General features: G+C 43.8%; 1 protein-coding gene across 2 annotated transcripts; it reads right to left on the reverse strand.

Moving 5' to 3' along the window:
* LOC137534302 (uncharacterized) lies at positions 1-26,651 on the reverse strand. Of its 2 annotated transcripts, none has more exons than XM_068255735.1 (9): positions 26,563-26,651; positions 23,328-23,445; positions 23,135-23,213; positions 22,200-22,291; positions 21,727-22,075; positions 11,036-11,497; positions 6,590-6,793; positions 4,712-4,871; positions 1-3,570 (listed from the first exon to the last, which is right to left on the reverse strand). In XM_068255735.1, the coding sequence occupies exons 3-9, from the start codon at positions 23,163-23,165 to the stop codon at positions 2,922-2,924; spliced, it is 1,947 nt and encodes a 648-aa protein (XP_068111836.1). In that variant the 5' UTR covers positions 23,166-23,213; positions 23,328-23,445; positions 26,563-26,651; the 3' UTR covers positions 1-2,921. The 2 variants fall into 2 exon arrangements, with proteins under 2 accessions (XP_068111836.1, XP_068111835.1); XM_068255734.1 differs by having other exon boundaries at positions 11,036-11,500.

The raw sequence follows: 26,651 nt of genomic DNA on the forward strand, positions 1-26,651 counted from the left end.
TGAGATTTTTAACAATATTTTTATTTGGTTTTACATTTTTCTTGCAGAAGTTAACAAGAAAGTGTATACAATACAACAAAAACTAAACCATTGAACAAATAATCCAGGAATAAAACAGGTACAACCAAAAACAGATTGGCATGAAGGCAAAACTAGACAGAAAAAGTCCTAACAGTGAATATCCAAGATATCCCTGGCAACCTCTAGGCACACTTGGCATACAAAATTAATCTGGAACTAAACCCCTCCACCAACATAACTTCCACATCTGTAATAACAGATGAACAATCTTAAAGTGGACCTGAATTCATTGCACAGGATAAAAGGAAAACAGAGAAATGCACCCTGTATGTCAGAGTTTGGCCTGACTAATTCCCCCTCATCTGTGACCAAGCATAAGTTGCAATTTAATCTCTCAGCTGTGTCAGCACTGGAAACTCCTCTGCAGAGCAGCCAATTTATAAACACAGGATGTTAATAGGTCTGCTTCCATGAAAGCAGGAAGTAGACACACTGCAGATTCATTGCAGGATTTGTATCAGCTGTAACAAAGAATTTGTTTACTTTGAAGATCATTATACTGCTGCTTATCTTTTAGAACAGAGGAATCTGCAGAAGCCTCGTCAAGCATATAAAGAGGCCCGTGAAGACCAAGGATCCCATTTCTCACCAAATTTCTGAGACCGGAGATGCAGGGACTGAATCAAGCTTTCAAATATCCTTAAAAAGGATGAGGAGGCGGGGCTTTCCAATGAGCAGCCAAAAGAGCAATGGCAGCTCTGCAAACCTGACTAATAAATCAAAACCTGTGATTAACCAAGTCATAATACCAGCCCTCGGAAAACTGCATGCCCTCACCCATACTGGGAGTGGCATTATTAGGCTGCTTCTAATGAACCTAAAAAAAAAAGTGCATAAGTCGTTATGCAATAAATAATACTGGAAAACCTTTGGGGGGGGGCTTATGGGCTATCAGAACACTGTGTTTTGGGCAATAGATTTATATTTGTGATGTATTTAAGTTACCACAGGAATTATACATAGGCAACAAACCCTTCTGTCCAAGAATTTAAAGCTAGAAGGACATACCTAATAGAAGTACTTTTCTAATGCTGGGTTAACACTATGCCAAACTGTACCACATCCCTTTTGATAGATCTGCTGCGTCCGTTGCACTTTCCATGGTCACGTCGCAGTGGCGTGCAGTATACATATACTGTATATAATGAATGGCAACACAATCTGCTGTCTGCAAAAATGCATAGTTAAATTTTTCCACAATGGAGAATGCAGAAATTTGAACTGGCCTATAGGGCAGCGCACATAGTGTGACCCGAGCCTGAGGCAGACAAGCTCCATGTCAGTCTCCCACCTGTCAGACAAGAGATACCGTGGTGGCTGTTTACAGGTTCAGTTGAGTGTACACAACTTAAACATTCTGGGAGGTCCGGTAGATGAATTTCAGGTTTGAAAACCCAGGTACCGGTAAGAGAAGGAGACACAAAGAGCACCAGTATTGCCAATAGTGTAGTATTTCTGTGAAATCTAGAGAAATAACTACTCACAAAACGTGGGCTGCTATTGCAATTGGGCATGTAGAGAAGGATCGTCTCCACTCGGTTATGAGGACTCAGTTGGGTCAACATGGGTTGCGCTCCAGTAAAAACAAAGGACCACTGGATGTAGTCGCAGAGGTGACCCTTGGGACAGGGGAGGAGACAATGCAAGATGGAAGGAGGTGCCCCAATTGCGACAGTGTCTGAGCTATGCATCTCTGTTTCAGAGCGCCAATTTGATTTGGTGCTCTGAAACAAAGATACATAGCTCATACATTGTCTCGTATTGACCCGAGGAAGCGCAATATTGAGTTTTTGGAGAGGCTCACCTTACCATGGGTAGTTGGGTGCTCAGCCTAGATGCAAAAGCCACACCAGTCCAGTATAAGCAATCCAAGTTTAGCCGGCACATCCTGAAATACTAATATTGGTGTGCCGGCCAAACTTGGATTGCTTGACCTGAGGAAGCGGGCAGGTCCTGTGAAACGTGTTGTCTTTTTATTGCTATCCAACTATAAATATCTTAACCTCTTATCACGAGGTAAGACTTCATCACGGGGTAAAGGGTTCCTATTACTTACCTCCACTCACTACATATTGTATTACAATTGGGACGCCTCCTCCCATCTTACAATTGGAACATGGCCACAGCAGTATCATGTGTTTTACAGGCGCTCGGCACAGTCTACAGACAGAAGTGTTGACACGAGGTCTGAAGCAGACAATAGATTTCATTGATAAGGTTTCAGAATAGTCCTACCTTTAAGGCCTTTCACACTATGACTATGCATGGCCCATGATGTGCACAGTGTCCGTTAAAACGCACACAATTACTTACCTCATAAGCATAGTTTCACATGAATTAACCAGAAATTTGCTGTAAAGAGCATGTTAAACCCAATCCATTGCTATGCAGAGATATGAACAGTTTGCATGGGCAATGCGTTTTTGTGCACTAACACTTTGCGTTATTGGGCATCTCCAAATGAAATGTGAACAAGGCTTAAATCGTTGGACGGAAGTGTTTGTTGTTGGGATCCAATTTCATTGCTGCCTTAAATAGGTTATAAAATTGATATTTGAGCAGTTCACATGTCACACTGTCTAAAGTAAGGGCCTGACTGCCAAAGATAAGAGACTTCATGGTATACAAGAACTGAAATTTAAAGGAAGTAGATTCACAGATTTTTGTGGTAAAATATTGAGTGGAGAATGTGGAGGACTCCTCAGACTAAACGCATGGCATAATATCTGGGACAGGTGTCAGTGTTCCTCTGACGTAGAAATAGGAAATATGACTGGAGAGATAGCAGTATATTGATATAAGGACAGCAGATGGAGAAGCAATTGTGTAAAGGAGATGATCTAGGATGGATGAGAGTCTTGATGATAAGAGGAGGACTGCGAGGGGATACGGCTGTGGTGGTAGGAAGGGGATTGTGGTGGGGGCGCATCATATGCATAGGGTAAGAACTGTGGAGGGAGAGAGGAATGTGAATGATAGGAGGACATAGTTGGGTAGGGGGCTGGGGAATGAGAGGATGTTCTCATCCCATGGCTTGAAGGTTCATCATGGGGTTGCTGAAAAGAAACAACCAGTTTCAGAATTTCAGCTTTCAGCATGGTAAGTCTTTCTGGGGGTACTTTCCGAATATCTGCCTCTAATGAGTGTGCGAAATGACTGATATCATCGTGGAGCATGGCAGAATTTCGGATAACATCCTGGCGGACGTTTTCTATTAGCGCTAGGATGTCTGGCTCAGGGTCCCTGTCTTTTCCCCTTTCTCGTCCATCACCTCTCGATCTTTTGGAGGGAGGAGGGCTGGCCGATGGGGTGGAATGGGCTGGTAGAGTGCTAAGTTCCAGCTCCTGGTCGCTGTTCTCTCCAGTATCAGATATCACCTCCACAATCTCAGCCGCCTCTGTCTCAACCGAACTTGAAGCTCTTGAAGGGCCGGCCTCATGCTCGTCAGGCTCCTCCTCCTCTTCTGACAGATCCATGTTTTCAGTGGTACTTGGGGGGGGGAAAAAAAATATTAAAATGCAAGTGCAGTGCAAAAAAAAAAAATAAAAAAAAAAATGGATTGCATACTTGAGTAAATGAGGAAAACGAGATGCCTTCGCCAACAGAATGCTACTACAAAAGTATTGTTTTATACTTGGGTAACCTACTGCTGGATGCACCTTCACAGCACCTTGCTGCAGCTACTCTCCAACTTAGTGCAGGGCAGCAGGAAAGCATGTTATACACATTTGTACATATTTTATACCTTCCAGTGGCACCTGCTCCCTGCATTATCTCACCAACCACCCGTTCCCCCACCAAAGGTGCAGCAGCTTCTCTCCCTTTTACTTTCCCTACGGATACAGATTACTGCAGCAGACACATGTTGTACACATAGCTATCTGTTCTGGAGGGTTTCCGTGGCAACCAACCTGGCTGTCTCGCATCCTCCCTTATACTTTAATAGACATCTGCAATGGAGGCTGAGAGGTGAAAGCCAGATCAGCGACCATCAGAATATAACCGGTAACTGTGTGTCAGTGCTGCATCACTCTATGTAAGAGAGAAAGTAAAAAGGAGATGCAGCAGCACTGAATTATGTTGGCACAAGTTGGGGGGCATAATGAGGGTTGTAAAGGGGCTTGAAATGTGACAAGATGGTGGCACTGTTAAGAGGGACATTATAGACAGCATAATTGGTGGCACTAGTAATAGAGACATAACAGGCGAACCTACTGATGGCACTAGATGAGGGGTGTGAGGAGGTCATAGTGGTAGAGAACATAACAGTGGCACTAGGTGGAGACACATTTGTAAACATAATGGTGAAGCTAGTTGGGGTGGGCATACAGATCGGTGGCACAAGTGAGAGCATTCTGCGGGGGCGGGGGTTTACAGGTGCAACTAGCTAGGGGATCATAATGGGAATTATAATTATGGTACTAGTCATGGGGTCATAATGGTGAAAGTGGTAAACTGGTTGAGGGCATCCACTTCACTTGTTGCCCCTCTTACATCCCTCATTATCCTCCTTAATTAGTAATTAGTGCTGCTTCTACACTTCTCTGCACCCCCCATACACCCCTAACTAGAGCGACCATTCTCATGTTAAAAAAAAATAAAAATCTAAAAATATGGGGAAAATACTTACGGCCTTTTCTCCAGACGTGGAATCAGGAATTTTAGCGCCTTGTACAATGGATGTGCCCTGTACTTCTCCGGGGCCTGACCACTTCTCGATAGCTGCAACATGCGGAAATCTTTCTTGCAGCGGTCTCTGAGACTCTTCCACTTTGTCTTTAACAAGCTCACTGAGGGGAAAAAAAAATAGCATAATAGAAAAGGAGCCTCAAATCCACAGAGAGAATTAGCAATACATGTTCCAACAGTACAGCACAAGGGCTAGTTCACACAGGTACAGGCAGTGGTGCCATGTAATGTGCACCACTAGGTACAACTGCTGAATGCTGAACAAAACTGTGTGCAGTGCAACCACACTATACACCAGAGTACAAATGCTACACGGATAGATTTTTAGGACGCTGCACTGCTGTTAAAGTGAACCCAAGATGAAAATAAAATAAATGAGAAACAATTGGATCTGCTCAATTGCAGTGTCTCAAGAGCCCCAGAGTGAAAATACATGAACTACATGTTATCTTCCCCTTGCAGTCAGAACCCCAGTTATCTGCTTAGGAAAATTATAGCTGTAATTTGTTATCAGTGGTCCTGACTGGAGAAAAACTGTTAGTTCCATAGCTGAATAATAATGTTTTCAGGCAGGGAAAACAGAAAAGGAGCACAGCACAAGTGACTGTATGCTTGCCACAGTATATACACGTCTGTCTCATGTCACATGTTTATTTCGGGGACACTTTCTGTGTAAAGGGCATGCAGAGATTGCAACCCCACCAGTGCTCCTATATCAGGCATGGGCAAACTCGGCCCTCCAGCTGTTACGGAACTACAAGTCCCACAATGCATTTGCCTTTATGAGTCATGACTGTGGCTGTCAGACTCCTGCAATGCATTGTGGGACTTGTAGTTCCTTGGAGTGCCAAGTTTGCCCATGCCTGTCCTAGACCATAGGGGTCCTCCTCACCCCAGGTATTGGCAGTGAGGAGTAGTACAGAGCTCTGTGTAGCGCTCTGCAATGCAGAGCAGTGTGAAAGGGCCCTTATCTGAAGATATATATCATTCTTCTTGTAGAGACTAATACATTGGCCACAATTCTAGTAGCTATGTGAGGTAAATATTTTTTGTGGGTAAAATACCTCACAAGGTATTTTCCTCTATTACCACACTGAAAAGTAAAAATTACCTACTAGTGAGGTAAATTACCAACTTGTGCAGTAAATACCTCACACAGCACATGTCTAATTTCAATTCAAAGATCAGAGCAGTCAGTAAAAAGCAAGTAAAATGTTCGGTATTTTAAGACCTATCTGGACTTGTCATTAACGAAAAATTTACCATGCGACAACACTGATAGGCAACTTAGAATAGGCAAGACAGCAGACAGCCAATAGGAAGAGCCGCCTGGTCCTGCCTCTCACCCATTTGATTAGATGCCCTGGCCAGCAGGACAACACACAAAAAAATAAAAATCTTAGTGCATAAAAAGGATACATTGAAAAAGGCTTCTAGGTATCCCTTTAGCTGTGCAGATCTATACTTCTACACTGAAGTGAGACCTCTAGTGGCTGCATGCACATCTAAAGGGATACAGGTAGCATTTTACTTTACAAAACTTACTTGAACGGCATATGCAGAGAGATGAAACTCAGCTGGCTGCCTGACCGATTCTACAGCTAGTGAGACATACTGAGCAGGGCTTATTGAATTGAAGCAACATTTTCGGTAAATTATGAAACTTTTATTGCATGCGATGAAATGTTAGTGAATTTGAAGAGTACCGAAAGCAGTATTTTACCAACTTAATTTTTTTCTCAGCCCTTGGCGATTCTGCAATATTGTGGGGTCAATTCACTAAGTATTAGATATGACATAATGCATAGTAAAAACTCACATAGCCGTTTTCTCTTGGTCGGCGCCTCTTTGGCAAAGTTGCGGTAGAAGTGTGTAGTGACGGCCTCCCAGGACTTTTTCTTCCGGATGGAGTTGCTGTACCCAGAGCTTCCTTTGTCCCACAACTCTGGTCGTTTGTGAACTTGGGCCACGAGGTCGGCAGGGTCCACGTTCACCTCCATGTTTATCTCTCTCCTCTTCTCGGCTAAGAAATGGTTGCATAGTGCACTCATTAACAACCGTAAAAAGCATCGGGAAAGGCTTTGTGGTCAAATATTTCACAAGTACTTTGTGACGAAACACTAATACTTACTGTAAATATCAGCAGAATAGTGACCTTATCACCCATTCAAATAAGTTGGGAACCTTTCACCTAAAAAGCTGCTAGTTTGCATACTTTTACACATACCACTTGTTTACCGGAGGTGTAAAGAACTACAAAAACCACATACTCCCCTATGGAAAGGAAGCCTCTAGATCCTAATAAGGCTTCCCTCGCTATCCTCCAGTCCCCACTTGCCGCTGGCAGATCCTTCAAAGATTAATGACAAGGGCTTGTCTAATCTGATTGGTGCCATGCTCCTCTCTAGGCATGAGCGCCGCCACACTGCGCGTGCAGTAGGCTGGAGCAGCCCATGCAGGAGAGGCTCTGTGATAAAGCACAGGAACGGCCCCGCTCATGCCAGAACTGAAGTGCAGCCTTGATCAGCTGGAGTGTCCGCGAGCGACATGGGAAGACAAGAGGATGCCTAAGGAAGCCTCATTAGGATCCAGAGGCTTCTCGCTCCTTAAGTATGTGATTTCTGTAGTTATTTACACCCTCAGGTTCTCTTTAAAATTCAACATACTCCAATGCAAGTTTTTTTACCCCTTTATTAATTGGCACTAATCTTTTGTAAAGCAACAATTACTTGCAACGTACTGCATTAAGCCCCCTATCTGATCTGTACCATGCCTTTCCAATGCCCAGCAATCAAGAAAGTGTACTTAAAGGCTACCCGAGGTGACATGTGACATGATGAGATAGGCGTGTATGTACAGTGCCTAGCACACAAATAACTATGCTGTGTTCCTTTTTTTCCTTTCTCTGCCTGAAAGAGTTAATTATCAGGTATGTAAGTGGCTGACTCAATCCTGACAGGAAGGGACTACAGTGTGACCCTCACTGATCAGAAATTCCAACTATAATAAACACTTTCCTAGCAAAAAATGGCTTCTGAGTGTAAGAAAGAGATAAAGAGAGGAATTTCTTCTCAGTGAGGGTCACACTGTAGTCACTTCCTGTCAGGACTGAGTCAGCCACTTACATACCCGATAAACAACTCTTTCCGGCAGAGAAAGAAAAAAAGGAACACAGCATAGTTAGTGTTCTAGGCACTGTACATACCCATGTCTATCTCATGTCACATGTCACTTCGGGTATCCTTTACAGGGTCACTATGGCGAAAATGATATTACAGGGATAACTCTTGTAGAGTGTACCTAATAGGAAGAGCATATTTATAGCTTTTAACTTTGGTTGTTTTAACTGGTAACGTTCTCCTCCCTCCCCAAGGGGTTGATTCACTAACAAAAAGGAGCTCAAGCATGCGAGTTAATACAAGCGAATGCACTATACATGCGTTCTTGTCAGAGTAGTGTGCGCTCTTAACCTACGTGTGATCCTTTGAAGTGCCACGCGATGTAATAGTATCGCGACCGGGATGCTTCACTAGCGTGGCCGCTACTACATAAATTAATGTAGTATCGGCCGCGTCCATCACTTTGCCGGCACTTCAAAGGATCACGTGTAAGCTAAGAGTGCTCGCTACACTGACAAGACTGCACATAGCGTGCGCTCGCTTGTATTAACTCACACTGCTTGAGTGCATTATAGTTTGCGAGACAACTCCCAACTGAGGCAGGAGTACAAGCTGTTTTATAACTCCTAAAGTCCTTGCAGACTTGTATCGTAGGTAACTATATCGTAGGTAACTAAACAGGCAACTAAAGAACTTGGTCAAAGGCAGAATTGATCTCACAACCTTCTGCTCCAAAAGGTATAGGCAGGGCCGGGTTTACCATAAGGCACGGGCCTACAGGCGCATGATGATGGAAATGTGGCTTACTCCCCCTACCTATGTGCCTCCCTCCTTCCCTATGCAGGAGTTCTGATGAGAGTGTAAATAAGAGATTACTTACCCAGCTACTGGCATTCCACTGACAAGCTCTCCCTTCAGTCAGGGGCAGCTCTAGATACGCAATACTGAGGTTCCTCTAGCTAATACTTGGGGGCACCTCTAGCTAAATAGTGAGGGCACTTCTGGCTACCTGCAGCTACCTATGATGGGCAAGGGAAGTGTTACAGCTGGGCCAGCCAGCACACTTGCGATGCAGTTTGGTGGGGGTTTGTAGAATCAAGGTGCCAGGACATCTGTGCCTATAGGCTCCTGTGTGGTAAATCCGGGCCTGGGTATAGGCATTATTTCTAAACCAGGGATGTCGAACTCCAATCTTCAAGGGTCGAGGTCCTCACACATTTTTGGCACAGCTCAAATTAATTGATGAGAATGAATCAGGTAAGATGTGGTCCATCAATTCGAACACATTTTTCCATCGTCAGTCCTTCCTAAACACAGATATGGCTCTCAAAGGCTGGAATGCACCTGTGCTGTAAACCATCGTGTTTGCCTATTTGGGTAAGGTACACACTTTGGCCTCAATTCACCAGTGGTTACCGACCTATTTATCTCATGGGAGATAATTTACCTCCTGTGATATCTCCAAATAGCAATTCTCCAGAAGTATAGGGTGAAATAGCGACAGAGAAATCCATGCGATAAATGTGTGATAAATGTGCGATATATAGGCGATAGTTGGTCATTATTTTTTCTCAAAATCACAATTCACCAGGGAAAAAAGGGGGTGTGGCCATTCGTTATTTTCTCATCTATTTATCCCCTGAATGTACCTGGAGATATGTGGTTTTTCTCACAGCTGCTGAAGCTCACTCTGCTGCTAGTTTACTAGCAGCAGACAGTAACAGCCTATACTGTGCATATTTCAGGCACCAGAGAGCAGCCCATTTACAATATTAAGCATATTAAGCAATATTAAATATTTACAATATTAAGTGGATGGGCGAAAGGGAGGAATCTGGATACATTTTCACACTCACTCCCAATGAAAAATGTATCCAAATACCTCCTCCGTTTCACCCATCCACTTAATATTGTAAATGCTTAATATTGCTTTGTATACTTAATATGCAGAACGAAGGGAGGGATTTGTAATGGAAGGAGAGGGTCAAAAACAGGGAGGGAAACCCTCTGAGGTCACATGCTGGTAATAACCTCCTCCTCCTACCCACAATCCTTTACTTCCAGCATCCAGAGAGGCAAAGTATCACATGCAAATCACTAACACCGCATAACTATCGACCATTTATCGCACGGTTTTCGCATCCATATCGCATCATTATCACCTGCTATCGAACACTCCTCTCTCTATCCTCTCACAGTGGTGAATTGCAAACAAAGTGTTAAAATACCGCATGAGATAAAATACCGACCTTTTATCTCCTAATAACTTTTCTCTGGTGAATGGAGTCCTTTCTCTCAGCTTCTACAGCTCAGGTATTTGACCTCATGCAAGTCTCTCTCCTACTTCTGGAGGGCCCTTTATAAATGAAATATTTCCCATACTCTGAACATAAAATTAGGACAAGCTTGCATGGCTTCTCTGGTATGTATCAACAAGTTTCTTTATTACTGAACATAAAAAAAAAAAAAAAAGGATCCTCACCTGTATGACTCTGTATTGGGGTAAAATCTATCTCTTGGGAAAAAAACAAAAACAAAACAAAACACACATTTTCCCACACTTTAAACATAAGAAGAATGTTCACCCACATGAATCATCTGGTGTGTATAAAGGGTGTATTTCCCACTCTGTGAACATGAAAAGGAGAACTCTAAATAGATTTACTTACCAGCGGCTTCCTCCAGCCCCTTGCAGCCGACATGTCCCACTCTCAGTCGCCGGGCCAGGGTCCCCGCTGGTGCAGAGGCCGACTTCGCCAGGTTGTCTTCTACTGCGCAAGTGCCGCTGTCAATCAAGCCCACATTGTCCGGAGTGTACTGCGCAGTACTACTGCGCCTGCGCAGTACTACTGCACCTGCACAGTAAACTCCAGACAATGTGGACTTGATTGACAGTGGCGCTCGCGCAGTAGAGGACAACCTCGCAAGGTCAACCTCTGCAGCGGTGGGGACCCCGGCATGGTGGCTGAGAGGAGCTGCGGCATGGGACATGTCGCCTGCAAGGGGCTGGAGGAAGCCCCAGGTAAGTAGATTTTTTTTGCTTGCCTGGACATTCCCTTTACGAAATGAAACTAGACACACAACATAAAAAGCAGGATATTTTCTTTTATGAAAGAAACCTTTCCAGCATAAAAGAGGACTCTTACCTGTATGAATTTTCTGATGTTTGAACAGGTCGCTTTTAGTAAAGAAATATTTCCCGCACTCTGAGCATGAGAAAGGCATCTCCCCTGCATGGACTCTCTGGTGTAGTGCAAGACGGGAATTGGTTCTGAAGCAGTTATCACATTTTGAACAAGGGAACGTCTCGTCAGGTCCCATTCTAATAATAGGGGATTTATCAGAAGAAGATTCCTCAGAGTTGGATGGATCTTTGGATCTACCCACACTGAGGCACCTGGAGTGGCCATCTGGGGTAATAGAAGGAATTCTCTTGGTTTCCTCTGGATGAAATGGATTTCTTCTCTCCGCATTGCGAAATCTTCGAAACCTATTATGAGCCGCATGGTTTCCTCCCGAAAAATTCTGTGCCATGTTGCTGTCATCCGCGTTATAACCAGGAGATGAAATAAGACATTCCTCCAGCGGGTTCCCGATATGGTCTTCATCTACTGCAGAGAGATGAATTATTAGTACAAATTCATTCATTTGTCCTGCATACAGCATAGGTTGGTCTGACAGTCAGAGGTGCCACAAAGTTCTATCAACTGGAGTAATTGTAACAAAACAAAAAAATACAGTACAGCCAAATCAGATGTGCTGGGTCAGAAAGTGCAATGCTTACTTTGCCTCAGTGCATTCCAGAGGGAAACCTACAACCATGGACACATTTTAGTCATTCACAGTCACTTTGATTGGCTCAGTGAACATATGTTCTCATTCACCAATCACCGACTAATAATGGGATGATGGGATGCAGCGGAAGATCAAAGAGATGCATTAATACATCCCGTTTGCAGCGGCTCAAACAGGACGTTTTAATGCATCCAGATTTCAGGAAGTGGTTAATTAGTATTATGCGTCTCCAGTTGTGCAATCAGTCATTAAGCCACTAAAATGGAGATACGCAGTCATTGTGCTGTTTTGGCATCACCGTGAAGCATGCATGTAAAAAAAAGCGGCAGGAAACTTGGGCATAGGGTGAAATAAATAAATGCAGGGTCGTTTCTAAGGTCCTTGGAGATCTGGGGCACCTGTGGGCACTAGGTGGGGGGTACATGAGACATGGCAAAAAAATGGGCGTGGCCATGAGGTGAGTGGGCAAATGTACATGAACTTAGCAGTGGTGTAAGCTACAGATAACGGGTCTGCCCATCGAAATATTGGATGGAGCCCCCTGTCCTTTATTTAGATAGATAATTTACAATCAGTATAGGCATAGATCAAAGATGTATATGCACATACAATTTTGCTTGGTCAATCACTGACCAATTTTACCACCCCGTGCAGTAAGTGGGCCAACAGACAATGAATTTGATGAACAAAGCTAACATTTGCTAATCAAAATTGTATGTGTGTACCAGGCTTTACAGCCAATACTGTACATGAAATGGAGAAAAGGTGGAAACCGCTCACCCCAGATAGAGCAGTGCCAGACCAGGATAGCCAGTCCCATACAATCTTGAAAAAAACGAAGGGTCCGCACAGTGCTCCTAAGATCCTTTAATCTTTATTATGGACGTATCCAAATAGGTCAACACACAAATCTAGCTGACATGTTTTGGACCTTCTGGTCCTTAATCATAGCCAGAGTGCAAATGGTGCAAAGCCTCCTATGTACCCTCCTCCGATGGGGTGGGTGGCTCCCGGGAAACGCCCAGGAAACCGCCCCCAACCCAAAAACAGGAAGGGACATGTACAACATAAGTACAAGGTAAACATAGCATAACTACTTAATCCATGGCTAGAAATTGGATTAAAGCAGGAGGCAAACAGGCATAAAATTCAAAAGTACCAATCAAATCCAACACCAAGATATAATAAAAATCATAAAAATATGTAAAGATTGTAAATTGTACAATTAAAAACACCAAGGAGCAGCGTATACAGAGAAAATGCAGACAATTTCTAGCCATGGATTAAGTAGTTATGCTATGTTTACCTTTGTACATGTCCCTTCCTGTTTTTGGGTTGGGGGCGGTTTCCTGGGCGTTTCCCGGGAGCCACCCACCCCATCGGAGGAGGGTACATAGGAGGAGGCTTTGCACCATTTGCACTCTGGCTATGATTAAGGACCAGAAGGTCCGAAACATGTCAGCTAGATTTGTGTGTTGACCTATTTGGATACGTCCATAATAAAGATTAAAGGATCTTAGGAGCACTGTGCGGACCCTTCGTTTTTTTCAATACTGTACATACTGAAAGTAGCAGGGATCAGCATACAATACAGCTGTTTTACAATCAGTAAAGGCACAGAGTAACACCTTACACTGTACACACTGGAGGTAAATCAGCACACAGTGCAGGCACTAGAGAACAGCGTATACTTACATACTGTAGGCAGCAGAATTCAGCACACTGCAGCTAACGTGCCAAAAAATATGAGGGTCATGTTGTGCTTTGCGCTTAGCCGAGAAATGGGTGGGCCATGGACCAGAATGTGGGTGTGGTAACGGGTGGAGACAAATTTACATGAACCTAGCAATGGTGGGACATTAGATTAGGACAGTGGTGGCGAACCTTTGAGGCCGAGTGCCCAAACTGCAACCCAAAAGTCACTTATCGCAAAGTGGCAACAGCAATTTAAAGAGAATCTGTACTCTAATATTCTTACAATAAAAAGCATACCATTCTATTCATTATTTTCTCCTGTGCCCCTCTGTGCTGTTTCTGCCACTCTCTGCTGCAATCCTGGCTTGTAATTAAAAGTTTTAGGCAGTGTTTACAAACAAACTAACCAGCTTCTAATAGGCTCAGCTAAGCATAGTGTGTGAGTCACTCAGAGTATGCAGGGGGCCTGCAGAGGGTGTGTATCGCTTCTACCAATCACAAGCAGCCCTGCACATTCCACACAATCAAGCTTAGCCCAACAAACAGGACAGAGGAAAGATACATTGATTTATTACAGAGACAGTGCAGTTAGGAAAGACTGCAGTAAGCCAGAGCAGATTAGAACAGGCATAGGAACTTATAGGATAGAAGAACTAAGGCTGAAAAATTTGTTACAGAGTCTCTTTAAACTAAATACTGTACAAACATTTTAACTCATACATGAAGATTATGGAAAATCCAAGTTGAAAATAAACTGTGAAGAAACAATTTCATCCATCCTACTCCTGAAAAATGTATTCAATTTTTTAGAACCTCCCAATTTTATTTTCTGTTTTATAAAGCTAAAAAAGTAGGTTTAATGCTATGGTCTCATATGATAAGAATTCAGCTTTTCCCATAGTCTCGCAGTTAGCAATCTATCCTATCAAGACAAATTCAGCAATCGTGAGCCCCCCCCCCCCCCCCCCCGACATGACAAATTCAGCAATCGTGAGGCCCCCAACAAGACAAATTCAGCAATCTTGAGGCCCCCAACAAATGAGGCTCCCAACAAGACAAATTCAGCAATCATGAGGCCCCCCAACAAGACAAATCCAGTAACCATGAGTCCCCCTACAAGACAAATTCAGCAGTCATGAGGCACATAAATAGACAGCATTTCACATAAATAGGCAAAATTCACCCTTAATATGGTAGACACCTCACCTGGCTTCTCCTCTACTGGCTGCTGTACCTGGCAATACTGTTTTTGGCTGGATTAGGGATGATGTGTGGGCTGAAAGGCCTGGCAGTGATGCGTTGGCCGATGCTGTGGCTGGGTTGGCTGGCGGCGATGCTGTGACCTGGCTGGCTATAATGCTGGGCTGTTGAAGTAAATTCTGGCCTGACTGGTGGTGATGCTGTGGTCTTTTTGACAGTGATTCTGGGCTGGCTGGCCTGGATAGTTTAGTGCCAGTGCACGCCCCCCCCCGGTTAGGTAGTGAGTGACAGGGGCCACCCAGGTTAGGTAGTGAGCGACAGGGGCCCCCCCCCCTCACCTCGCAGCCAGCAGCGTCAGACCTTGATTAGCAGGTGACCGGACCAGATAGAGCGGGCGCACCATGCTGTATATGCGGAAGTGATGTCACTTCACATTATCAGCGGTGTCCGCTAGGTCCTAGCGCCCGCTTTATCTGGTCGCCCGCTGATCGAGGTCTGACGCTCTGGCAGCGGGGACAGCGGCGGCCAGGAGGGGACCCCTGGGAAAGAGATCCGTGGCACCCCAAGACAGATTGGGGGCATGGGCCCACCCCCCAAAATAGGGCTAGCGACGCCCGTGTAAATTTTTTTTTCTTCAATTAGAAGGTAAAAAAACGTGTATCTATGCGCTAAAAAAGCGCACTCATTACTTGCATTGATGTGCGCTTTAGAGCTCAACGAATAGAAATGCATGCAACACTACGTTTTTGTAACGCAGCTCAGCACAGCGCATAGATGTGAACGAGGCACATTTAATTACATGGGAAAATCAATACCTTACAGAACGCACAGGGCAATGTGCTGTGAAAAGCGCACAGAAACGGCCCTAATGTAAACCAGGCCTTACACTTTTTTTGTGTCATTTGGGCTCAGTCTTTTGCCGGCGTCCAAATTACCCTCTCAGCGCCGCTATAGCCTTAATTCACATTACAGCCTATGGCGGCGCCCAGATGTTCGACACCCTTTTTACCTGTCTCAATCCTGGAAACCCATTAAGGGTCCAAACTGACTATGGACCAGAGAAAGCAAAGGAGAGAGCTGCCTGAGAAGATGAGACAAGCATGTTAACCCCTTCAAATCCCATTTGGACTGTGGCATTTTCCTACATGGGTCCAATGTGGGACATAGTCCTACATAGAGAAACTGACTATGTATAGAATAAAATCCGGCACACGATCAGCCCCTCCAGATCAAGGTGTCAGAACACTGCCAGCCTCATCCCCAGCCACTGTGCCATGTAATATAAATATTACATGGGTGCATTTAGGCTGATAACTAGGAGTGCCAATCCAGTCTGGTTTAGCATCACCCTATGTGGATCAAAGTGTCAGACTCTACAGCACCACGCAGGGCCGTGTAATAACAAACTTATGCTGGCGTGCATGGGTGGAGCTACAGTGTACAACCTGGTTCTGGCCCAGCTCCCCACTGCTGATGCCAGGTCACCTTGATCGTGGCGTACTCAAAGTGCCAGAGCTCTGCAGCCACTAGGACACGCTCTATAGCCAGAAGCGTTAACAAATCTTCCCCAAGGTTTGCTCATTGAATAGGTGCTGGCTTACTGAACAGGCGAGATTCAAATCCAAGTCTCCTGGTTCAGAGGCAGATCCCTTAAAGGAATACTGTAGGAGGGGCGGTGGAACGTCTAATGGTCCCCTGCAGACATCCTGTGCCCGCGCAGCCACTCGCCGATGCTCCGGCCCCACCTCCGGATCACTATTGGAATTTCAGACTTTAAAGTCTGAAATCCACTGCTCCTGCGTTGCCATGTCCTCGCTCCCTCTGATGTCATCAGAAGCATACTGCGCAGGCTCAGTATGTTCTGTGCCTGCGCAGTACGCTCCTGGTGTAGTCAGTGGGAGCAAGGACATGGCAATGCAGGCACAGTGGTTTTCCAACTTTAAAGTCAGAAATTCCAGAAGTGAACCGGAGGCGGGGCATCAGTAATTGGCTGCGCGGGCACAGGATGTCTGCGGGGGACCATTAGAAGCCCCGGGTAAGTTCAACTCATTTTCCCCCGACCCCCTTACAGTATCCCTTTAACCATTGCACTATCCAGCCACTGCAAAACACTAAGATCATCCCAGAGCAGTGTGATGTTACCTGTGACAACAGATGCAAATATTATAAATAAGACTCTGCAGTGACTAACTAAATAAAAGTAAAAAAAAAAAAAAAAGGAAAGGTCACCCACAAAAGCAGCACTACTCATGAGTTTAAAAGATATAAACAGTATATTTTATTGCATCAAATCTTGTCAACAGCAATCGCACATGTTAAATACAATTAAAAAGACGTCCTCCATCCATGATCCGAAAACCACAATACTATAATAGAGTGGTTCTCACCCTTATTATTGCATGTACCCCTTTGTGGGTCATACCCGAGCCCATGTACCCCATGTTTTCTGTAAGCTGAAAGATAATTAGAACAAAACAATTAGGCAGTGGTTGCCCCCCAAAATATACTTAGCCATTCCTCACCTTAAACACACAGGGCAGCGGTTCCCCCATAAAATATATTAGGCAGAGTTCCCATTTAAACTTTTTACTCTTTGCTCCCAGTTTGTGCCTCCTAATATGCCTGATGTCAGTGGTGGCATCTCAAATGTGACTCCTGTCCCCTAACGCCGCTGTGCGACCTCCATTGCAGCAACTATGACTCCCGTGGCTATGCTTACAAGCAGAGCATGGCTACAGGAAAATGATGGCCGGAGCCCAGCACTACAGACACAATAGACTCCAGTGCTGGGCTTCGGATGCCTTTTTCCTATAGCCCCTCAGGGGGATAAGTCCACTGATATTGTGAGCATCACCCCCAGGGTACTGGTGGATCTAAAAAGATACCTACCTCTCCTTGATCCTATCCTGCTGGCTCCAACAGACTTGGGTTAACTATCCACTTGTATTGCTTACTAGTTAGTCACCTACCAGCACCATAATACAGTGGCTTGCAAAAGTATTCGGCCCCCTTGAAGTTTTCCACATTTTGTCACATTACTGCAACAAACATGCATCAATTTTATTGGAATTTCATGTGAAAGACCAATACAAAGTGGTGTACACGTGAGAAGTGGAACGAAAATCATACATGATTCCAAACATTTTTTACAAATCAATAACTACAAAGTGGAGTGTGCGTAATTATTCGGCCCCCTTTGGTCTGAGTGCAGTCAGTTGCCTATAGACATTGCCTGCTGAGTGCGAATGACTAGAGTGCACCTGTGTGTAATCTAATGTCAGTACAAATACAGCTGCTCTGTGACGGCCTCAGAGGTTGTCTAAAGGTGCGTACACACGTCAGATAAAAATGAAAGATCACAGACCAGTTTTACCCCCTTTCATGTAGTATGAGAGCCATACTCTACACAGTCTATTCTATGGAGCTGAACTCCCGGTCAGATAGAAATCTTTGCAAGCTGCTGCACACAAAGATGCTGTACACATGCAACAGATCAGTATCTGCAAAAGATCTGTTCCTGCAAAAGATCCATTCCTGCAAAATGCATTCATAGTCTATGACATCTGCAGATCTCATACACACCTTGTTTAATGGACATTCATCTGCAGATCAGACAATTATCTGCCGATCTGAAGATCCAACCTGGTGGATCTGATCTACAGATAATTGTCCGTTAAACAAGGTGTGTACAAGATCTGCAGATCTCATAGACTTTGAATGCATTTTGCAGGAACAGATCTTTTGCAGGAACAGATCTTTTGCAGATACTGATCTGTTGCATGTGTACAGCATCTTTGTGTGCAGCATCTTGCAAAGATTTCTATCTGATGGGGAGTTCAGCTCCATAGAATAGACTGTGTAGAGTATGGCTCTCATACTACATGAAAGGGGGTAAAATTGGTCTGTGGTCTTTCATTTTTATCTGACGTGTGTACGCACCTTAAGAATCTTGGGAGCAACAACACCATGAAGTCCAAAGAACACACCAGACAGGTCAGGGATAAAGTTATTGCAAACCACTGTATTAGCACTAGCACCTTTCAACAATATAGTTGTATATACTGGTAACCTTGTTCCTGTTTTTATTTTGGTACAGTTCGAGTTTTTTCACAAGTACAGTTTGTTTTGGATTATTTCTTTTCAGCAACTAGCACATTGTATATGCACTTTATTTTTGCACAGTTCTGAACCCGGGTTTAGACAGTGGCGCACGTCCTAATCTGAATGTGCCCAGATGTCACATATTCTGTAGCACCAGTACTGAGTAATTAATGGATACAACCTATTATATTAAAAGTATTGTGGTTTTTGGATCATGGATGACAGACATGTCTTGTTAACTGCTTTTAACCTACGTGATTGATTTAGACAAAAAATGATGCAATAAAATGTATTCAACAAAGATCTTGAGTGGTATCTTTACCTCTATCACTTACTCAGAAATAATAATATTAGGAACCTGGTTCGCCACACCTGAATAAAGTCACTTACACTTAAAGTGTTAGCGCTCTACAGTTATCAATATATCATAGTCTCTTAGTGAAAAAAAGTCCACGCTTATCCTCAAACTGTCCAATCCAGCTTCTGTTCCCACAGCGAGTTGGCTTTTATACGCACTGTACCCCATTCGCTTCTGATTCGCTCCAAAAATGCTGCAGGTAACACGTTTGTGATTGGCGGTAATGCCAGCAATCGGCGCAAATCGCGGCAGTGAGAACACTGCCATAGTGTACAATAGCACAAGCGCTTTAAAAACCGCTAGCGCTTTAGTGATTAGCAGGAATTGCCCGCTAATCGCTTTAGTGTGAATGAGCCCCTTACTGCTTCCAGTGTTCCTCAAAGTAAAAAGGAGAAAAATATATAGTGTAGTATTTTATACAGCAGAACGCTTACTGTCATCCCACCAGTGAGCACACATGTAGTGCAAAGCAGTAATGCCCATCACCAGCACGTGCATGCAATGTGCTCACCAAATGGCCGGGAGGGGCCGACCCTTCACAGCCCAGCAGTGACAGCGAGTATAATGCTCCCAGGCTCAGATGACGTCTCTCCAAGGCATCCGCCTCCAATGCGTATACTTTGCTCTACATGTGTGCCAGTGAGCGTTAAGCTGTATAAAATACAACACTATATTAGGATTTTCCCCTTGTTTATCTGAGGAACGCTGGAAGCAGTAAAGGATAACGCACTGTGGGAACAGAACAGATTGGACTGTTTTAAAGATGAATATTGACTTTTTTTCACCAAGACACTGCGATATATTGTTATAGTGATTAACTGCAGAACGCCAACACCTTTTTCACAATACAATAAAATGTACGGTTTCTATTTCTGAACTGGTGGAATAGTGCTGCTTATTACATGGGTGACCTTTCCTTTTTTCCTTTAATTTAAGCTACCTACACCCACAGCACACCCTACTGGCAGAGTGCAGTGTATCTTGGGTACCAAAACTAAACAAAACGTGCCAGCCGATGTTTTTAATCACAAAAGATAATGATGCTTATGTTAAACGCAGGGGCGTAACTAGACATCACTGGCCCCCCCTGCTAAACTTCGGAAGGGGCCCCCCCACCCCCCTCGCTTTCTGCACAGCAAAACTGAGGACCAATGTGTTTTCCCCATGCAGAGAAAAAACACTTATGGTGGCCATGCATGGTACAATAAAAACGTTTGATTATCCCGTTTATTCGATCTAAATGATCGAATCAAATGAAAGTTGAACAAAAAAAATTTCGATCAAGAAATGTGAACGATTATCCCTTTTTTTGAGAAAAATCAGGGTACTTATCCGTTAGCCGGGCGCATCCGGCAGGTGGCGCTGTTGTATCGAATTTCAATGCGCTGGGTTGTATCTAATTCCATTCATACTTAGTTAATGTAGCACTGTGTGAATGGAAGCGCTGCAGGTGGCGCTAATTATTGATACGTTGATAACAATACAGTGTTAATGGCAAGGAATACATTGTATTTGAAGTGGCCGGCACTGGCACTTAATGGCATTCAAATAAAGGCGGCGGCAATGTAACAGATGAAGCCGCCGCCTTCATCTGTTCTTCTTCTCCCCCTTTGCCCTCTCTCAACTATACAACCCTGCCAGCTGGGGGGGGGGGGGGGAGGGGGAACACGCCTGTCCCCCCCCACAGTCGTTCGTCACAAGGAAACAAGCAGGATTCCCTGCCGCGACGAACGACTCTGGGGGGGAGGCGCATGTCCCCGCAGGCTGCCAGCATTGTAGAAGCGAGAGGAGGGCAAAGGGGGAGAAGAAGAAGAACAGAGGAAGGCGGCGGCTTCATCTGTTACATTGCCGCCGCCTTCATTTGAATTCCATGTAAAAGTGCCAGCCACTTCAAATACAATGTATTCCTTGCCATTAACACTACATTGATACGTTGATAACAATACAATTAGCACCACCTGCGGCGCTTCCATTCACACAGTACTACGTTGAAGTATGAATGGAATTAGATACAACCCAGCGCATCGAAATTCGCTACAACAGCGCCACCTGCCGGATGCGCCCGGCTAACGGATAAGTACCAAAATCAGATTGGACATGCTGGAAAAATCTTTATATTCGATCTAACGGAATAATCGAACTAAATTATCCAATCGACAAAAAAATGAAAAATTGTACCATGTATGGCCACCTTTAGACTTAAAGGAAATGTCAGGCAATCTATGCTACCCCCAGATCTACTTTCCTGGGGCTTCCTCCAGCCCCTTGCAGCCGACAAGGACTTGTCACAGCTCTGTTCCCAGGACATACACACACAACCGTATTATTTTACTACATGCTATATGGAGGAACAACAATGACATGCTGAACATAAGATATATTCTTATATAGATAGCATATGTTATAGATAATGGCAGTTAGTGCTGTCTAGTTTATTTTTTTCCCCTTGTCTTCCAGTAGTAAATATGATTATGTGCAGGCTGATTGTGGATCGAACAATATGAACAAATTACATGGCAAATATCGAACATTTCTTGATCCCTCTACTAATTTTTAAAATTCTCAGTTTGCAATGTATTTGACCTTATTCCTGTTTAAAGGGCCACTATAACAAAATTTTAGTTTTTCGTCATAGTGCCCCTTTAAACTGAAAACAGAAGACATTTCTGATGTCAGCATTTCACTCACCGATGGTGATATTTAGGGAAGCCGCCTCCTTTTTCATTGCTTTAATCATTTCACTCTCCTCTGCAGACTGCTGATCACCGCTTTCATAGAACTCTTCTTCTTTTTTAATTGTCCACATTATTTCCCCCTCCTCCATAGACTGCTGATTATCCTTCACAAACCTCTCCTCTTCTTCCTCTTTAATGGCCTCCACCACTTCAGTGGCCTTCGCAGGCTGTGGATTTCCGCTCACCAATGTTCTTTCCTTTTGTTTAACAGGCTTCACCAATTCCACATCCTCTGCAGACTGCTGATCACAGCTCTCATCTTCCTCTTTAATCTCTACTTTTATATTGATCAAGCCTGCAGCCTAAATCCACCCATGTATAAAATCACACAGTTAATGCATGAACCCTGATCAGACTGCAGTACATAAAACCAAAATCATACCGTTTGGAGCGGTTTTTGAATTCCACGCCTTCATTTCTATTTACCTGATAATCCTGTTTGTTGGACTCCCATGTAGAATCCTGGTAATAAAGAGAAGCTGTACTTTTCTCTGGGGCATTTTTTTTACAAGATCCATCTGCAAGAAACACACACCAGGTGAATACACTGTGTCTCTGGGCATGCAAGGAAAGGTGGGGGGAGAGCGGTGGGGATTGGACAACCCCTTTGCTCCCTCTTTAAAGTGGACCCGAACTCTTGCACAGGACAGAAGGGAAACAGAAAAATCCACCCTGTATGTATTTATGAATTTAGACTGTCTAATTATCCTTCATATGTGACTAATCACAAGTGTAATTTGATCTATCAGTCGTGTCTGCTCAGGAACCTAGGCAGAGCAGCTAATTTGTAAACAGGATGTTAACCCTATGTCTGCTTCCATGAAAGCAGGAAGTAGATCCTGTTTGTTGGATTCCCATGTAGAACCCTGGGAATAAAAATAAGCTGTACATTTCTCCAGGGTATATTGTGCCTGGGCATGCAAGGAAAGGTGTGTGGGGGGGGGGGGGGGTATTTGACATAGACCTGTCGCTCCGCTCCCTTTTAAAGTGGACCTGAATTCTTGCACAGGACAGATGGAAAACAGAGAAATCCACCCTGCATGTATTTAGAGAGTTCAGCCTGTCTAATTGCCCCTCATCTGTGACTAATCACAAGTGTAATTTGATCCCTTAGCTGTGTCAGCTCAGGAATCTGGGCAGCCTCAGCAGTGCAGCTAATTTGTAAACACAGGATGTTAACCCTATCTCTGCTTCCGTGAAAGCAGGAAGTAGACACTGCAGATTTATTTCAGGATTTCTATCAGCTGTAACAAAGAAATGTTTTTCTTTAAAGGCTTCATTATGCTGTTGCTTATATTTTAGAGCAGAGAGGAAGTTCTGAGTTCAGGTCCGCTTTAACAGAAATTACATTTTCCTTTTACCTGGTACTTTGAGTCGCGTCTGTCTCTTCATAATGATGTCCTTGTGGAAATCCCTTTGTCCTTCAAAAGAATTACCTTCCTAGACGGAGAAATAGACAGTAATGGATAGAAATGTTATACAAACCTGACAACCTAACTAGCCACACCCCTTGCTGCTACTGGATGATGTCCCAGAATTCCCAGCACTGCTTACCTCTCCCGTCAGCAGCTCTGTGATCTTGTTGGTGATTTCTAGGACCTTCTTGCTTTTCCCAGGAAACAGGAAGTGACGATAGAAGATCACCAGAAACCTTCTTCAGAACTTCATAATCCTGAGAGAAAAAAAATAAAGATTTACGTGACACTTACACAGGACTTTTTAAAAAAAAAAATCATCTAAAGACTTTATTATAAATGTGCTAAATGTACAGCTATTTGAAATCCATTTATAATCCATCAGTTTGCAGTATAGAACTGAATAGCTGACAGGACACAGAAGTGGAAGGCTGGATCCTTTCTATCTCAAATACCAGAGTACAGTTTCAACACTCAGATCATTGCATCTCAGGAGATTAATGAAGGAGTTGTAGCAAGTCTGGGTGAAGTTCAAGAGATATGCTTGTCTGACTAGGTAGGCAGAAAAGAAAAATTAGAGGAATATTGGTGCCGCAGAAAAAAGCAGATCTATGAACGCAGCAGTGTAAACAGCACAAGGCTTAGTGTGTATGAAGAGCTGCAAGTAATACATTTCAGGGCTCGTTTCCACTAGAGCAAACCTGCATGCATTTCCTGCATGCAGATGCGCATAACCAATGTAAATCAATGGGCCTGTTTCCACTTTTCAGAAATTCTGTGCGGTGGACTGTGCAGAAAAAAAATCTGCACAGCAGAGCCATCAGAATTCGCACACCGCAAGGCTAGTGTGCAAATCATCTGTAATGTATTTAATAGGAAATTTGCATTTGTTTTAGTTATGCGAATTCGCATACGTTTTTGCTTCGAGACACTGAAGCGGAAAAAAAATTATGATATAATGAATTGGTTGTGTAGTACAGCTAAGAAATAAAGCATTAGGAGCAGAGACATAGGTCCAATATTTGTTTCCAGTACAGGAAGAGTTAAGCTCCAGTTATCTATGCAAATAGCCATTGAGCTCTGCAGCTTTGAAAGTGGTGGAGACCTCTGACTTCTGATTAGGTTATCTCAGCTGTATTGGGTTTTTCCTTTGCAGAAAACAGTTCAGGACAGGTCAAAAGTTCACTGCCTGTTCTGCAAAAACTTTAATGTGTAAACTGCCAGTATTAGAGAATGATGCATTGTTATAAAAAAACAAAACAAAAAAAAACTGTACAACTCAAAATAAAAATGAGAATTTTTTTTGTTACCAATGTTCTAGTAATTATCCCTACTACACAACCAATTCATGATGATATAATTTTTTTTTTTTGCTTCAGTGTCTATTTAAAATCAATGTAAAGGTACACAGGCACTGACATGGTTAAATTTGCATACTTACAGATGCAAAGTTTTCACGTTAAAATTCGCATACAAATTCGCATCCACATGAAAATTTGTTTTCACATTTTCCGCAACGGAATCACACTAGGGGAAACCCTCAGTGTTCTTCCCAGAAGATGGTAGCCTGTGGTCAATTTTATAGCCAAATCCAGACACAGGTGCGGCAGGGGGTATATTTGCATAAACAATTTGCATAAACCTGAATCATCTCAGACTTATTTGCATCTCATTGACCATCCCATCTCCATCCAGCCTTTATTCTTATGGCAGAGAGGTTATTGATTCTATTAAGAAAAATATGTAGATCTGATTTTAAAAGTTCAGTGACTGCTTAGTTGCAGTTATCATGACTATTATCTGAGAAATAGAACACTTTATATTATTTTTTTCTTTTAGTTACAGCTTTCATTTATTAGGAGTCAGTAAAGGTACCCAAAAAGTGCTTCGACTCAGCAACTACAAGTGCTGATATGTTCTGCCACACGTCACAGAATAAATCAATTCATTTATTTCATTAAAAGGAACCTGAGACGTGGGTTTTAAAAAAAATCCTCCTGCACCACCTGGATCCTCCGCAACGTGCCCGTATAGTCGTTCAGTCTGGGCGTACAGTGCATGTGTGTCCCGGTCACGCACCTCCATCGCCCGGGGGAGCAGGCACTGCCGGGGACCGAATTGCAGAGTATCCACTTAGCGCAGGAGGATGGCGAGGGAGCGATCAGGCTGGAGGAAGCCCCAAGTATGTATAATTTCCCCTGTCTCAGGTACACTTTAAGGGCTCGTTTCCACTGTAGCGGTGCGGAATCGCCTGAATTCCACCGCTGAAGAAATCGCATGCGGCTGCGTTTCCGCATGCAGATTTACCCGCGATTTCGCATGGCAAGGAGCCATGCGAATTTAACCATGTCACTGCCTGTGTTAAGTTCCATTGGCTTGCATGCGAAATCGAAATCCGCATGACAAAGCCGCATGCGATTTCCCTATTGAATACATTAGCGGCGATTCGCCCGCATTCCTGCCGCACGCGAATCGTGCAGATTTTCCCTGCACCAAAAAACGCCGCCGCACACGTGGAAACAGCCCCATCCACTAACATTAAGTATGCGAATCCGCATGCAGTGCCCGCATGCGGATTCGCTATAGTGGAAACGAGCCCTAAAGCACTGAGAGGGAGATCGAGGCTGACATATCTATTTCGTTTTAAACAATGTAGATTGCCTGGCTGCAATGCTGAGCCTCTGATACCTCCAAAACCTTTAGCTAAGCATGTCGATCAGGTTCTATGACTGAAGTCTGACTAGATTAGCTGCATGCTTGTTTCAGGTGTGTGATTCAGACACTACTGCAAGGGATCAAAAAGACCAACAGGCAATTGGTATAGTTTAAAAGGAAACCAATATGGCAGCCACCATATCAATCTCATTTCTGGTGTATTGTAACTGTGCCACACAGATCACACTTTAACCTCTACCTAAGCCTAATGTCCCTAACATAAAGCCAGTTTTGAAAGTGGCCAATTCACTTCATACATATGGTAGAGTGTAGGAGGAAACAAGAAACAACCAGAGGAAACCCATGCAAATGTGTAGATAAAAAGCAAACCCCCAAATCGATCTCTACACCCTAACGCTGTAAATCTGAAGAATTAGCCAGATAACCTGACGTGTTGCTCTCATATGTAGTTTGTCAGCTCCCCATATGTCCCCTAACCTCATAAAGGTGTGCACTCTGCCTGCCCACCCTACCTGTCAGATTACCTGTGTACAGTGTATATTCTCCCCATCCTGTTCATCTTTACTTCCATAGCTACTCAGTGCTCTCTGACTACTTCACAGTCTGCTCCCTTCAAGCCTCATCCCCCTTTCCACTTTCCAGCCTGAGCCCCAAAATGCACCAATCTGCTAGAATAATACATTCAATATTTTTATTACCTCGTTTGCTTCCACCCCCAGTGATATTTCCTTCCTACTTGGAAAGCTAATTCCTCCCACTTCACCTACAACCCAGAACTTCCTGTCCA

The sequence above is a fragment of the Hyperolius riggenbachi genome, chromosome 10 (genome assembly GCF_040937935.1).
Source record: "Hyperolius riggenbachi isolate aHypRig1 chromosome 10, aHypRig1.pri, whole genome shotgun sequence".
NCBI lineage: Eukaryota > Metazoa > Chordata > Amphibia > Anura > Hyperoliidae > Hyperolius > Hyperolius riggenbachi.

Coding starts and splice junctions, on each gene's coding strand:
- LOC137534302 (XM_068255734.1), bottom strand. CDS start 23,165: ATGAAGAGACAGACGCGACTCAAAGTACCAG. Junction 22,076..22,199: donor CCAACAAACAGGATTATCAG/GTAAATAGAAAT, acceptor GGGTGGATTTAG/GCTGCAGGCTTGATCAATAT. Junction 11,501..21,726: donor TTCCCTAAATATCACCATCG/GTGAGTGAAATG, acceptor ATCTCTCTGCAG/TAGATGAAGACCATATCGGG.